Below are 14,709 nucleotides of genomic sequence, written 5' to 3' on the forward strand. Positions count from 1 at the left end.
ACGCTTATATCTCCCTAGCCTTAAAAGCTGTCAAAAAGTTGTAAACTACAAAGTAATGCCCATAACATTTTCTATATTTTCTTAGTTAACAACTTTTTGATAGCTATTATACCTTTTGAGATATAAGTGTTTGAAGTGAGAAGTGCGTAGCTAGCAGAGATGGCGCGCGGAGAGACGCAGAGAAGCGAGAGTGTCTGGTTTCTCTGCGTCTCTCTCTTTCAACATTTTGGTCTACCAACGTCACAGTTCATATCACAAAATTTGTGACCCTATCCCTTTCATATCTTATCAACCAATTCTCACTTCCTTATCAAATTCACATGATCTTCACAAAAACTGGAACACCTATTAATGTATTGATATTTTTCAGTCGCAACAAATCTGAAAACGTGGATCTCGACGAGACAGACGGCGACTCTTTCGACCGAATGAGAAGTGTACTTGGCAACATGAACCCAGCCTACGGGCTCATGCATCGTATTAGATATCGTGAGAAATGACAGACGATTGATGAGAAATATTTGAAACTTTTTGATCTCAAAACGCCGTGGTTTCATGTGGAAAAGAATGCGGATTCTATGGATTCTAATAAAGTTGTTTGAAGACAGACGGCAACTTACGTGTTTTGAGCAATCACGGGAATTTTTAATGTTTGATTTACATTAAGTATTATAGAATATATTTATAGAGTTAACACAGTAATACTACATATATTATTCTATGTGGGAAGTAAGCTTAAACTCAATATATCTCATATACAATCTGACTTCTGTACTCGATTGTACACTGTACACTCTCCCACTTTCTTGCCCCCCTTTCACCTTATTGCACTTTTATGATTCACCGTCTAGGTGAATCATCATCTATACTATTCTATCCTACTTTATATATTGTTATAAGCTCCACCTCTGTTCTTGGTATAAAAGCCCAGGGGAGAGCGACTATTCTATCTTCTTTAATAAATATATTAAAACCACAGCCAGTTGTGTTTATGGTGCATCGTGGGTCTCGGCCCCCTGTGTTTCTCAAGTCCCGCGTGGCAGGCGCTGGCTGTGGGCTTGACTAGTTCTATTATTCTGAAGCTGACGAACGATGGACTTGTCGAGGAAGATCACCCGAACTGTAGTTCCCGAAGAACTAACAGTCAGAAGGAAGGTGCAGCACCTGGCTCACTCAAACTTCACCTATCGCCATTACGCTGCTTGGACACCCGCAGATCCTCGAGTATTTTGGCACCAGTCTCAAAATCGACAACGGGACATTCGCTTGGACAAGCTAAACGATAGCGAATCCAGCACTCATCGAGCTTCACTAAAAGCTCAACCATTAGACGGACCGTTCAACATGGACAATTGGACATCGAAAGGACGTTACCCAAGAAACGGAAATCACATTTCGTACCTCGAAGGACAGAGTGGAGTTGGGTCCAAACTCAGCTGTTTCTTCACTCATTCAAAAGATCCTGTCGTTCGCCTAATCGAACAACGAAGACAGCCAACCAAGAAGATGAAACACAAGTTTCTCTTCATACAGAACAACATCGACAACGCGACAGAGACATTGCTTATCACTACGCTTTGGACAATTATCTGTTACCACAAGGTCAGAGATATCAAGGAGCCGCAACGAAACCCCTTCTGCTCGCCGGGAGCCTCTCTCTGCAAAGAGAGACCTCCAGTTCAAGAATACCACCATGACAGACGAAAACAACCGGACATTATAGTCAACCACGTCGACGTCGTCAAAAGGGAAGGATACAGCAACAAGATAATTCATATTTTGTTAATTGTATTTTTCTTTCTTTCCTTTCTGAAGGCCGGGAGTGTACTCGATTGTACACTGTACACTCTCCCACTTTCTTGCCCCCCTTTCACCTTATTGCACTTTTATGATTCACCGTCTAGGTGAATCATCATCTATACTATTCTATCCTACTTTATATATTGTTATAAGCTCCACCTCTGTTCTTGGTATAAAAGCCCAGGGGAGAGCGACTATTCTATCTTCTTTAATAAATATATTAAAACCACAGCCAGTTGTGTTTAACTTCCAAAAATTGATGATTCACTTCCATTTGAAAAAACCAGATAATACGATCATTATCTCCATAGATTCGATGCGGTGGCCCCATTATTCCAACAAGAGTTTCGTAGTCAATCGCCTTGTTTTTGAAGGGAATAATGAATCTTTGGAAAGTGGTCGATAGTAGAAGATGCTGAAATTATTGTATCTGTAAAAGTTCCTATAATCATCACTCACATCTTTAAGATATAACACATCTTCTGAACTAATTGTTTCCACTTGCATATATATTTTTGAGAAGTGAGTGATATTCATTTCTTGAATTGAAGTGGATATTGGCTGTGATCGAATCTCCAGTTCCGTCACGCTCTTCCACTGCTCCAACTGACATATCTCGTCCAGTACAAACGGTTTCAACATGGACTCTGGATAATTATTACCGAGTCTTTCATATTCCGCTCTCGGATCAATTAGTTTGATTGTTTTCAAGCAATTGGGATCAAGATACGGGAGGATTTGCATCAAATTGTCGTCGGTACAACATAATACTTCCAGTACTTTCACTTTTAGTAACTGACTTCTTCTTGATAGAATTTCTCTAAGTTTCCACAAAAATTGAATGGTAAGTTGATTGAGACTCCCGAATGTTTCAATGCTTGGTTCCTCCTTTCGAAGAGTGTGAATATACGAGAATATGAAGTTCAACTCTTCTAAACACGTATTCTGACGACCCAAGTTGACCTCGAAATCATGCAAAACTTGATCTTGTGCCTTCTGACACAGTACATTTATGTCCCCAGAAGTTTCGTGTTTCCCGTATAACAAGCTTCTTTTTCTTCTGCACCCAATTTTAATATATGCACTCGGATGAGTATCACTTAAGAAATAAACATGATACTTATCAGACAACAATAGGCTATGTGACAGTCGGAACTGAAAGAACTTCTCCTTCGAACCGGGAGTTTCATGTTGCATTGGAATATCCATAATTGTTCCCAAAATCGCATTATCATTGACACATTGTTTATAATAAACGAAGATCTCAGTGAAAGTCGGTAGATGTAGAAGAAACTGAAAATCTAACCAATCAATACATCAGTACTTCTCTTAAACAAACCTTTTTCACAGATTCCAAATATTCTGGGCGAATTGTGTGCAACTTGAAAACCAATTTCATCCGTTGCCCTTCATTCCATTTTACCAAAGCCAGAGCATCCTCTATATCGATTTCCTCATCTCTATTTTCAAAACAAAATTCGACTTTCTTCAAAACCAATGGATCCAATAACTTGACGACTCTCATTGCCTGACTCATATCAACTGCATCGATCGATAGTCTTTTGACTTGAAGAAGTTCTTTTCTCGATTCCAGACACTTGAATATCTGGTGAATCACTGGGTCCAACTTTTCCTTTTTATAGTTTTCCTCAAGACCACTGTACTTGATTTTGAGGGAATTGACAAGACCTGTTTGATTATTGATTATTTCTTCCGGGTATTCAACGAAGATTTTCAAATGATCGTTCCTTGTTTCCTTATACTCGAAACTCTGTTTTCCACAGGGATCATCGAAGTATAATTCACATTTCAATGCTTGCTCAGTATAAAATATTCCCATTGACGTTATTGGACTCGATGTCATTCTTGGATAATTCTGGGACATTTTCTGAAAATCAACAATAAGATTTTTATTTAAACCATACAAATGAATGGTCAGAGAGAAATAAATTGTTTAAAAAGCTTATACATTTAAACGAATGAACTCAATGAAAGTTTCAAAATGTGACTTTTCACCACAATCAAACGGAAACTAGATAAAAAAGAGAAGGGAAAGAGAAAAAGCGGAGATAAAAGTGAGGAAGAAACATTGTAAACAAATGAAAAATGACCATAGGAAGACAAGGGACACCTCATACTCCAAGAAATTTTAAAGATGAGAAATGTTGAGATTGTGTAAGGTCTCAGGAAACTCAGAAAGCGAAGATAAATTTTTATCAAAGAAATGCACTTTTTTGAGTTTCAAGGTTTCCAGAAAAGAGAAATCGAGATGAAATCTAAATGAAACATTTCAAATTGAATGTTTTAGTTCCGGGAATCTTTGAACTTACAAGATAAGTTCATGACGAGGCGAGTTGAACTTTTTCTATAAAATTGACCACTGATACTTTCAACCCTGCTGATTCCAAAATGGCACTAAAAACCTGCTAAATGCTCGCGTGGACCGAGCTATGACCCGTCAAACTTGCAATTCTACAGCAAAAATTTCGATAGACTATTCGGACTCGATAGACTATATTACATGGCTGTGATTGGTCACTATAAAATATTCCCATTGACGTTATTGGACTCGATGCCATTCTTGGATAATTCTGGGACATGTTCTGAAAATCAACAATAAGATTCTTATCTAAACCATACAAATGAAAGGTCAGAGAGAAATAAATTGTTTAAAAAGCTTATACATTTAAACGAATGAACTCACTGAAAATTTCAAAATGTGATTTTTCACCACAATCAAACGGAATAAAAAAGGAAATGAAAAGAGGAAAAAACGGAGATAAGAGTGAGGAAGAAACATTGTAAACAAACGGAAACCGGGTGACACGTAATACACGTCAAATTCCAAAAAATATTAAAGACGAGAAATGTTGAGATTGTTTTAGGCTTAAAATGAAACATGCGTTTTCTGTACTTTTAATTGATAAGAAGTTTTTTCCTAAAATATTAGCACGACACGCTTCTTACAACCGCGCTCTACCGAAACCGCAGAAAAACGTGTGCCAAATTGAAAGATTCAGAGAAAATGAGAAATTTCTCAAGGGATTTCGGTGGAGCGCAGTTGTAAGAACTGTGACGAGCTGATAACATGTACTGAAGCGATCGTTTATCAAGATTCAAAGTTAATTTCTTCGAAAATGTTTTATAACTTCTAGAAACTGTTTTTAGTTCAAAGATTATCTAAACTTTAAATTAAAAATGTTTTATTCAAATTTCATATCGATCTCTCATTTTCTGGAAACCTTGAAATTCAAAAAAGTCATTTGTGTCGGAGATGTTTGAAAACTAGTTTTGAAGACAGTACAAGTGGTTGATTAAATTTTAACACTGTTTCAGCCGATAGGGGAGTTTGGAGACTAAGAGGATGTGACAATCACTCTGGGACCGAAGAACTACTGATTGAAGGACCAGTTATAGGAGGGACAACTTTGGATAATTCCCAGTGACAGTATACCACCGTATCCACGTAGAGTATACAGTATCCTATACAGTATCCCAGTGACAGCACAATGACATTTACGTCAAAATTGGCAAAAGAAGAAGGGCGGGTGCTGAGAATATCAGTCGAGGGAAGCAAGATCTGAATTCAGGAGATTATAACTAGATTCTCTGGTGTCACGGAGTAGGAAATTTTCCAGACCACTTTCAACTTTTTGTTCCAACATTTTGTCTGAATGTAACGTTTCTGTATATTTGGTAGTCAGCAAGATTCAAATACTACAACCAGAAATTCACAAACTTTTCCGTTTTTCTCTTCTATTTTCATGCTCATCGTCCAAATTCAATATTGAATAGTTGTAATTGTTTATTTCGTCATGAAAGTTGTGTTCTACAGAAGTATCCACAGGATGAGAAAATTGAATTTCTGTCAAGAAGGTCAAAAGTTTATTAACATAATTCATTTATAGAGTTAACACAGTAAGACTATCTATATTGTCTTATGTAGTAAGCAAGATCGAGGTCCAGGCGATTTCTATACAAACTGACTTTCAAAAATTGATGACTCACTTCCATTTGGAAAAACCAGATACGATCATCATCGCTGAAGATTCGATGCGGCGGCCCAATGAGTCCGTGAAGAGTTTCGTAGTCAATTGTCGTGTTTTTGAAATAAATAAGAAATCTTCGGAAAGTGGTCGATAGTAGAAGATGCTGAAATTATTGTATCGGTAAAACTTCCTATAATCATCACTCACTTCTTTGAGATATAACACATCTTCTGAACTGATTGTATCCACTTCTATCCAAATTCTGGAAAAATGAGTGATATTCATTTCTTGAATAGAAGTGGATATAGGATGTGATCAAATCTTCAGTTCCGTCGCACTCTTCCACTGTTCCAGTTGACATATCTCGTCCAATACAAACGGTTTCAACATGGACTCTGGATACTTAACCCTGTCGTCACCGAGTCTTCCATATTCCGATTTCGGATCATTGAGTTCAATTTTTTTCAAGCAATTGGGATCAAGATACGGGAGGATTTGCATCACATTGTCGTCAGTACAACATAATATTTCCAACTTTTTCACTTTTAGTAACTGACTTCTTCTTGACAAAATTTCTTTAAGTTTCCCCCAAAATTGAGTGGTAAGTTGATTGAGACGCTCGAATTCTTCAATGCTTGGGTTCGGATTTTCCTCCTTTTCAAGAGTGTGAATATACGAGAATATGAATTTCAACTCTTCTAAACACGTATTCTGACGACCCAAGTTGACCTCGAAATCATGCAAAACTTGATCTTGTGCCTTCTGACACAATTCATTTCTGTCCTCAGAAGTTTCATGTTTCCCGTATAACCAGCTTCTTGAACTGTAACATCCAGTTTCAATATATGCACTTGGATGAATATCACTTGAGAAATAAACCATATACTCATCAATATGTGTTACGGGTTTGAGGAAGTCAACGCAGCTCCTGATTCCACGAGACGTTTTACGGAGTCGTTGGCTGAAATTATAGAAATGAATAGTCAAATGTGTCTACAGTAATACTCACACATTCCAAAACCCAAACGATTGAATGACACGTTTCATAATCAATGGATTTCCGAGAACCTTTGCAGATACATCGTTGCTCAGAGTTAATTTCTACAAGATAACTTTAACTCTCTTATCAAATTTTTTTTCAATATGACTCACCACTAAACCCGCAGATAACAACAGACTATGTGACAGTTGGAACTTGATAAACTTCTCCTTTGAGCCGGGAGTTTCATGTTGCATTGGAACATCAATCATTTTTCTCAAACTCCCATGATCATGGACACAGTGTTTATAATAAACGAAGATCTCAGTGAAAGTTGATCGATGTAGAAGAAACTGAAAATGTAATCAAAACCAAAAAATCAAAACTTGTTTCTTTCCAACTAACTTTTTCCACCGATTCCAAATATTTTGGGCGCATGGTGTGTAATTTGAAAACAAGTTTTATCCGGTGTCCTTCATTCCATTTTACCAAAGCCAGAGCATCCTCCATATCGATATCCTCATCTCTATTTTCGAAACAAAATTCGACTTTCTTCAAAACCGATGGATCCAATAACTTGACGACTGCCATTGCCTGACTCATATCAACTGCATCGATCGATAGTCTTTTGACTTGAAGAAGATCTTTTCTCGATTCCAAACACTTGAATATCTGGTTAATGACTGGGTCCAACTTGTTCTTTTTATAGTTTTCCTCAAGTCCACTGTTTTTGATTTTGAGAGAATTCACGAGACCTGCTTGGTTATAGATGATTTCTTCCAGGTATTCGACGAAGTTTTTCAAATGATCGATCTTTGTTTTCTTATATTCGAAACTCTGTTTTCCATAGGGATCATTAAAGTACAATTCACATTTCAGTGATTGCTCCGTATAAAATATTCCCATTGACGTTATTGGACTCGATGCCATTCTTGGATAATTCTGGGACATATTCTGAAAAGCAATTACAATAAGATCTTTAAAACTCATACAAATTAACGGAAAGAGAAAAATAATGTTGCTGAAAACCAAGAAACTGAAATTTCAAAAAAAAAAACCGACGAAAACTAGATAAAAAAGAAAAAAGGAAGAAGAGAAGTGAGCGCTGTCCAAAGAGAAAAAGACGGAGATGATAAGAGTGAGGAAGAAACATTGTAAACAAACGGAAACTGGCCGCCACATTGGTATTCATTTTGCAAAATTTTTTGAAACCTCTTTCTTTTATGATTTCAGTAGTTTCTTGTTCTTTCTTCCTCATTCTTATCTCCGTTTCTATAAATTTCGTCTATATGTCGTGAAAAATCACATTTCGAAAATTCAGTTTTATGGTTTTCAGTAACATTATTTTTCTCTCTCAGTTTTTTAAATGTTACAGTAGTTGTTTTCAGAACATGTCCCAGAGTGATCCAAGAATGGCGTCGAGTCCAATAACGTCAATAGGTATATTTTATACGGAAAAAACACTGAAATGTGAATTATATTTTAATGATCCCTATGGAAAACAGAGTTTCGAATATAAGGAAACAAGGAAAATGAACGATTTTTTGAAAAACTTCGTTGAAGACCTGGAAGAAATAATCAATAATCAAAAATCTCTTGTCGATTCTCTCAAAATCAAATACAGCGGACTTGAGGAAAACTATAAAAAGGAAAAGTTGGACCTTGTGATTTACCAGATATTCAAGTGTCTGGAATCGAGAAAAGAACTTCTTCAAGTCAAAAGACTATCGATCGATGCAGTTCATATGAGTCAGGCAATGGCAGTCGTCAAGTTATTGGATCCATCGGTTTTGAAGAAAGTCGAGTTTGGTTTTGAAAATAGAGATGAGGATATCGATATAGAGGGTGCTCTGGCTTTGGTAGAATGGAATGAAGGACAACGGATGAAATTGGTTTTCAAGTTACACACCATGCGCCCAGAATATTTGGAATCGGTGGAAAAAGTTAGTTTTTTGAAGTTCTGATGTATTGATTGATTATATTTTTAGTTTTTTCTACATCGACCAACATTCACTGAGATCTTCATTTATTACAAACACTGTGTCCATGATAATGCGAGTTTAAAAGCAATTATTGGTTTTCCAATGCAACATGAATCTCCCGACTCGACGGAGAAGTTTATCAAGTTCCGACTGTCACATAGACTTTTGTTGTCTGCTGGTTTTGTGGTAAGCTAATGAATATTAGGAAAAAAGAGTTAAGGTTATTATTGTAGAAGTTAACTTTGAGCAACGATTTATCTGCAAAAATACTGGGGAACCCATTGATTATGAAACGTGTCATTCGATCGCTCGGGTATTGGAATGTGTGAGTATTACTGTAGACACATCTGGGTATTCATTTCTATAATTTCAGCCAACGACTCCGTAAAACGTCTCGTGGAATCAGAGACTGCGTTGACTTCCTCAAACCCGTTACCAACATTGATGAATATAATGTTTTTTTCTTAAGTGATACTCATCCAAGTGCACGTATTGAAACTGGACGTTACTGGTCAAAAAACTGGATTTATGGGAAATATGAAACTTCTGAGGACAGGAATGTATTGTGTCAGAAGGCACAAGATCAAGTTTTGCATGATTTCGAGGTCAACTTGGGTCGTCAGAATACGTGTTTAGAAGAGTTGAAATTCATATTCTCGTATATTGACACTCTTGAAAAGGAGGAAAATCCGAACCCAAGCATTGAAGAATTTCAGCGTCTTAATCAACTTACCATTCAATTTTTGGGGAAACTTAGAGAAATGTTATCAAGAAGAAGTCAGTTACTAAAAGTGAAAGTGTTGGAATTGTTATGTTGTACGGACGACAATTTGATGCAAATTCTCCCGTACCTTGACCCAAATTGCTTGAAAAAAATTGAACTGAACGATCCGCGATCGGAATATGAAAGACTCAGGGTTAAGTATCCAGAGTCCATGTTGAAACCGTTTGTATTGGACGAGATATGTCAACTGGAACAGTGGAAGAGTGCGACAGAACTGAAGATTCAATCACAGCCAATATTCACTTCAATTCAAGAAATGAATATTACTCATTTTTCCAGAATTTGGATAGAAGTGGATACAATCAGTTCAGAAGATGTGTTATATCTCAAAGAAGTGAGTGATAATTATTAAAACTTTTATAACTTTTATAATTTCAGCATCTTCTACTATCGACCAGTTTCCAAAGATTCATTATTGACTTCAAAAACACGACAATTGACTACGAAACTCTTGATGGACTAATTGGGCCACCGCATCGAATCTTCAGTGACACTTCTCGTATCTGGTTTTTCCAAATGGAAGTGAATCATCAATTTTTGAAAGTTAGCTTGCATAGAGGGTGTCTTAGATTTTATCTTGCTGACTACATAAGACAATACAGATAGGTTCATATTGTGAATAAATTCTATCATGCTATACGGTAATAAAATTCTGTTTAACAATTTTTGATATTCTTGGCAGGAATACGCTTTTCTCATTGTGTGAATACTTCTACAGAACATGAATACTTTCAACTTGGGTCGTCAGAATACGTGTTTAGAAGAGTTGAAATTCATATTCTCGTATATTCACACTCTTGAAAAGGAGGAAAATCCGAACCCAAGCATTGAAAAATTCGAGCGTCTTAATCAACTTACCATTCAATTTTTGTGGAAACTTAGAGAAATTCTATCAAGAAGAAGTCAGTTACTAAAAGTGAAAGTGTTGAAAGTGTTATGTTGTACTGACGACAATTTGATGCAAATCCTTCCGTATCTTAACCCAAATTGCTTGAAAAAAATAGAAATTAATGATCCGAGATCAGAATATGGAAGACTCGGTGACGACAGGGTTAAGTATCCAGAGTCCATGTTGAAACCGTTTGTATTGGACGAGATATGTCAACTGGAACAGTGGAAGAGTGCGACGGAACTGAAGATTCGATCACAGCCGATATCCACTTCAATTCAAGAAATGAATATTACTCAAAAATTTGGATAGACGTGGAGACAATTAGTTCAGAAGATGTGTCATATTTGAAAGATGTAAGTGATGATTAGGAGAACTAGAACTTTTTATAACTTTTAAAATTTTAGCATCTTCTGCTATCGACCACTTTCCGAAGATTCATTATTGACTTCAAAAACACGACGATTAACTACGAAACTCTTCACGGACTTTATTTAAAATTTCTTGATAGTGATCAAAAAGTTGTTAACTAAAAAAATATAGCCCATAAAATTCTCCACATTTTCATAGTTAACAACTTTTTTCTAGCTATCAACACTGGTGAGATATAACCGTTTGAATTGCGCGCAGCTAGCAGAGAATGAGGGAGACGCAGAGAAACCAGAGACTCTAACTTCTCTGCGTCTCTCCTATCCGCATGTTCTCTGAGTTAATGATAACATGTAAAAGTCATACATACACAACACAAGTTCAAAAAATCCAGTTTCTATGGTTTGCCAAATTTCGGTCACACTGAGCGATCTGTAATTTTACTCACTTTCACAAAAACAGCTATATCTCAAAAACCTAAAATGACATCAAAAAGTTGTCAACTACAAAAATGTAGCCTATAGAGTTCTCTATATTTTACTAGTTGACTACTTTTTTATAGCTATTAAGACTGGTGAGTTATAAGTCCGCAGCTAGACTAGAGACGCAGAGAAGCCAGAGGCTCTAGCGTCTCTGCGTTTCTCTCTCTCTCACTCTCTAATTTGGAACATTCAACATTTTGGTCTACCAACGTCACAGTTCATCTCTAAATCACACAATTTGTGACCCTTTATCTTATCAACCAATATTTTTCTCACTTCCTTATCAAACCGGATTCACATGATCTTCACAAAACACCTGTCTATAAAAATTGTTTTTCAGTTGCAACAAATCTGAAAACGTGGATCTCGATGAGACGGACGGCGACTCTTTCGACCGAATGAGAAGTGTACTTGGCAACATGAACCCGGCCTACGGGCTCATGCATCGTATCAGATACCGTGAGAAATGACAGACGATTGATGAGAAATATTTGAAACTTTTTGATCTCAAAACGCCATGGTTTCATGTGGAGAATCATGATGAATATAATACTAATAAAGTTGTTGGAAATTTTCTACAGAACAAATATGAAAAAGAGTTATATCATTTTTTGCCAGGCATCTCCAATTTTTGAGGTCGCTGGTTGAGCAATGAGACTCTCAATAGATGAGAAATCAGATAGGGAGGGGCTGACGAGGTTAGGTGAGGGAGATACTGAAAATATATTCATAATTTTCGAGTTTTTTTTCACCCAAAAAACGCGATTTTTCGAAAATTTTTGCTCTGGCCGAGTGGTTAAGGTAACAATGCTTGTCGCTCAAAGGATCGGGGGATCGATCCCCGTGGTGGTCAAATCTTCCGGAATCTTTTTTTTTGAGTGTTTTTTTTTGGGTTCTACGTGTCAAATAACCAACGAATATGAAGTTTTTGAGTTTTTAGCACAAAATTCGCGATTTTTCGAAAAATTTTGGTTCTGGCCGAGTGGTTAAGGTAACAATGCTTATCGCTCAAAAGATCGAGGGTTCGATCCCCGTGGCGGTCAGAACTTCCGGAACCTTTTTTTGTGTGTTTTTTTGGGTTCTACATGTTAACTAATCAATAAATCTCAAGTTTTTGAGTTTTTTGGCAGAAATTACCTGGAAACCTCCAACAGTTGTACATCATTGGATTAAATTGTGAGAACTGTAGAAATTGATTGTTGTATGGCATCGAGTTGGGCAACACCAACTCTATAGAAGGCTTCAGATCCACTGGTAGTAGTGCTGGTGGTGATGACGGTGAGCTGGGAATTTCTTGGTAAGCTGAAACAAAATGAGTTTGATGACTCATTTACATAAACGCAAAACTCACTATCATTGTTTTGCACATTTAAATCTGCTGGGACACCACCATGCAGAATTTGCAGAGCTTCAGCTGCTGAAATTTAGAAAATAATCAATATATCAATTGAATGGAAACCAACCATTTACAGTTCTCCCCAATAGAGTCTCCAACTCCTTCACATCTTCCTCCTCTTGAATTTTTTGTCTATGGAGTGCCACCTGCGCGGCATTAACTCGTTGTCTCTCAGCGATAAGTATACATTTTTTACATATGCAATCTTTCCAACGGCATAAGCGTTTGTGGCCTGGAGAAAATGAAAATTCAAAGGAGAGAGCTGTTTGTGTGTAGTTTGGTCATGGGTGCTGGCTCCAAACAAAAGTAGGAATTAAGAGTCATACTGTAATAAATGCATACCTTTCAAAATAGTAGTCACTCCATGATTCTTACACCGTAAACATTTTGGAGGAGTCTTTGAATGATGGGCCCTCAGAATCTGATCGATACTGATAAAACATGATGAAGATGTTGGCGAGGAGGACATTATCTGGAAAAACACACTAAATTTGCTTCATTTCGTCTGAAAATTGCTCAAAATTAAGTAAAAGCAGTAGAAAATGCTCAGAAACTTGATTTTGGCCGATTTGAGCCCGGCATTGCTGAGAAACGAGACAAACCGAGCTTTTAATTTGCTTGACACTGAATAAACGGTTTTAAGCCGAAAATTTGCTTAAAATTGTCTGAAAGTTGTTCAAATTGATTCAAAGCAGCTGAAAATGCTTTAAAACTTAATTTTGACCGGTTGGAGTCCGATGTTGCTCAAATACGAAGTGAAACGAGCAAATAATGAATTGAAAATTAAATTTGAAGTATCTCGAGTAAAAAACGTTTCCAAGGCACCCCAGACACTAAAAAGAGCAAACCTATCTGAATTCTATAAAAAAGTTACTGAGTGTTGTTTCATTGCTACCACCCCTAATCTTTGAAAGGTGATCTCACAATAATTGAATTCTCTCTGGAGAACTCGATCAACCTATAAAAAGTTTGCTTGAAATCAGCTGTGCAGGTTCTGAGAATAAAATTGCGTTAGAAGAAATAAGGTTTTTAGATTTACACATATGTAGTCTACTATGAATTAATTGAAGGTTTGCAAGAAATTTCTGCTTTTGAATGATGTTATGAAAAAGTTGTTTAATAACAAGGTTAGGAAGTAAGGTGATTACCGGAAAATGATATTCAACGGAAACAACTGATGTGTCTGTTTTAGGTCTCGACACGAAAATAACTTGGACTACTGTCGCGCCTTCGGTGCGTTATATATTGCTGCTACAATAGTTGTAATCTTCAGAATCTAGGAATTCATCCAAGATAATTTTTCTGACATCCGAACAATCATGTCCCGGACATAAATCTCATTATGTATATAGCTGTTAATGCTGTCGCGCCTTTGACGCCCTTTCCCACATTAAATCCCCTAAAATGTTCTGTGATACAAAGTATAACAAATTATATATATTTAAACACTCAATAATATTTAAATACCAAACAAAATTTATAAATGTCCTTCTTCCAGACTTTCCATCAGTTGTTTCCTTTTATTCCGTTGTCCCGTCGGCATATGTGAACTGCAAAAATGTATCCTTTTCAAAAGAAATTATGAAAATTTTGAATATTTTGAGGAATACAGTAGGAACTCACATTATTCTCGTTTCAGGTCTTATAAAAACAATTTATGACATACTTTTTTTTCAAAATCCAATTTAAAAATGTCCCAGATCCATTGTGCCATGGCCATGAATAAATAGACAGCAATATTATAATGGTTATCTTTTTCTGAAAACAATTCGTCACTATTTTAGTTTATTTTCAGACTCACTTCATTAAAAAATGTCATGTATCCATTGGATAAAAACCATTTTTTCCATAATATCTATAATACATAATTCAATAAAAATCAGAATAGAATATTGGTAGTCCCACACCAGCTGGACAGAAAAAGAAGGGGAATAAAAAAGGAAGGGAGATTTCAGGGAGCACATAAACTTAGAATGTTTCTATGGAACCAGGCACTCGAGAAGTAGGTCATGTGGTATCTAGGTAACGGTTACATGTTC

The 14,709-nt window shown here is 36.5% G+C and overlaps 5 protein-coding genes across 5 annotated transcripts; 2 read left to right on the top strand and 3 right to left on the bottom strand.

Moving 5' to 3' along the window:
* Positions 1–1,092: 1,092 nt before the first annotated feature.
* On the top strand, positions 1,093–2,501 carry GCK72_011653 (uncharacterized protein; the record flags this gene model as incomplete). Its single annotated transcript, XM_053728595.1, has 2 exons — positions 1,093–1,788; positions 2,352–2,501. 2 exons carry the CDS (start codon positions 1,093–1,095, stop codon positions 2,499–2,501), a joined length of 846 nt encoding a protein of 281 aa, XP_053588172.1.
* On the bottom strand, positions 2,021–6,074 carry GCK72_011654 (uncharacterized protein; the record flags this gene model as incomplete). The annotated part of the gene is made up of 5 exons (XM_053728596.1): positions 2,021–2,215; positions 2,260–3,093; positions 3,140–3,688; positions 5,809–5,952; positions 5,997–6,074. The coding sequence occupies 5 exons, from the start codon at positions 6,072–6,074 to the stop codon at positions 2,021–2,023; spliced, it is 1,800 nt and encodes a 599-aa protein (XP_053588173.1).
* Positions 6,075–6,104: 30 nt separating this feature from the next.
* Positions 6,105–7,719, bottom strand: GCK72_011655 (uncharacterized protein; the record flags this gene model as incomplete). The annotated part of the gene is made up of 4 exons (XM_053728597.1): positions 6,105–6,750; positions 6,799–6,890; positions 6,942–7,121; positions 7,174–7,719. The coding sequence occupies 4 exons, from the start codon at positions 7,717–7,719 to the stop codon at positions 6,105–6,107; spliced, it is 1,464 nt and encodes a 487-aa protein (XP_053588174.1).
* A 581-nt stretch (positions 7,720–8,300) lies between these two features.
* On the top strand, positions 8,301–10,735 carry GCK72_011656 (uncharacterized protein; the record flags this gene model as incomplete). The annotated part of the gene is made up of 6 exons (XM_053728598.1): positions 8,301–8,711; positions 8,757–8,936; positions 8,984–9,075; positions 9,124–9,868; positions 9,913–10,077; positions 10,253–10,735. The coding sequence occupies 6 exons, from the start codon at positions 8,301–8,303 to the stop codon at positions 10,733–10,735; spliced, it is 2,076 nt and encodes a 691-aa protein (XP_053588175.1).
* Positions 10,736–11,873: 1,138 nt separating this feature from the next.
* Positions 11,874–13,139, bottom strand: GCK72_011657 (uncharacterized protein; the record flags this gene model as incomplete). Its single annotated transcript, XM_053728599.1, has 5 exons — positions 11,874–11,989; positions 12,412–12,576; positions 12,626–12,691; positions 12,738–12,902; positions 13,013–13,139. The coding sequence occupies 5 exons, from the start codon at positions 13,137–13,139 to the stop codon at positions 11,874–11,876; spliced, it is 639 nt and encodes a 212-aa protein (XP_053588176.1).
* Between the last annotated feature and the right edge of the window lie 1,570 nt (positions 13,140–14,709).

The sequence above is a fragment of the Caenorhabditis remanei genome, chromosome III (assembly GCF_010183535.1).
Source record: "Caenorhabditis remanei strain PX506 chromosome III, whole genome shotgun sequence".
Classification (NCBI taxonomy): Eukaryota; Metazoa; Nematoda; class Chromadorea; order Rhabditida; family Rhabditidae; genus Caenorhabditis; species Caenorhabditis remanei.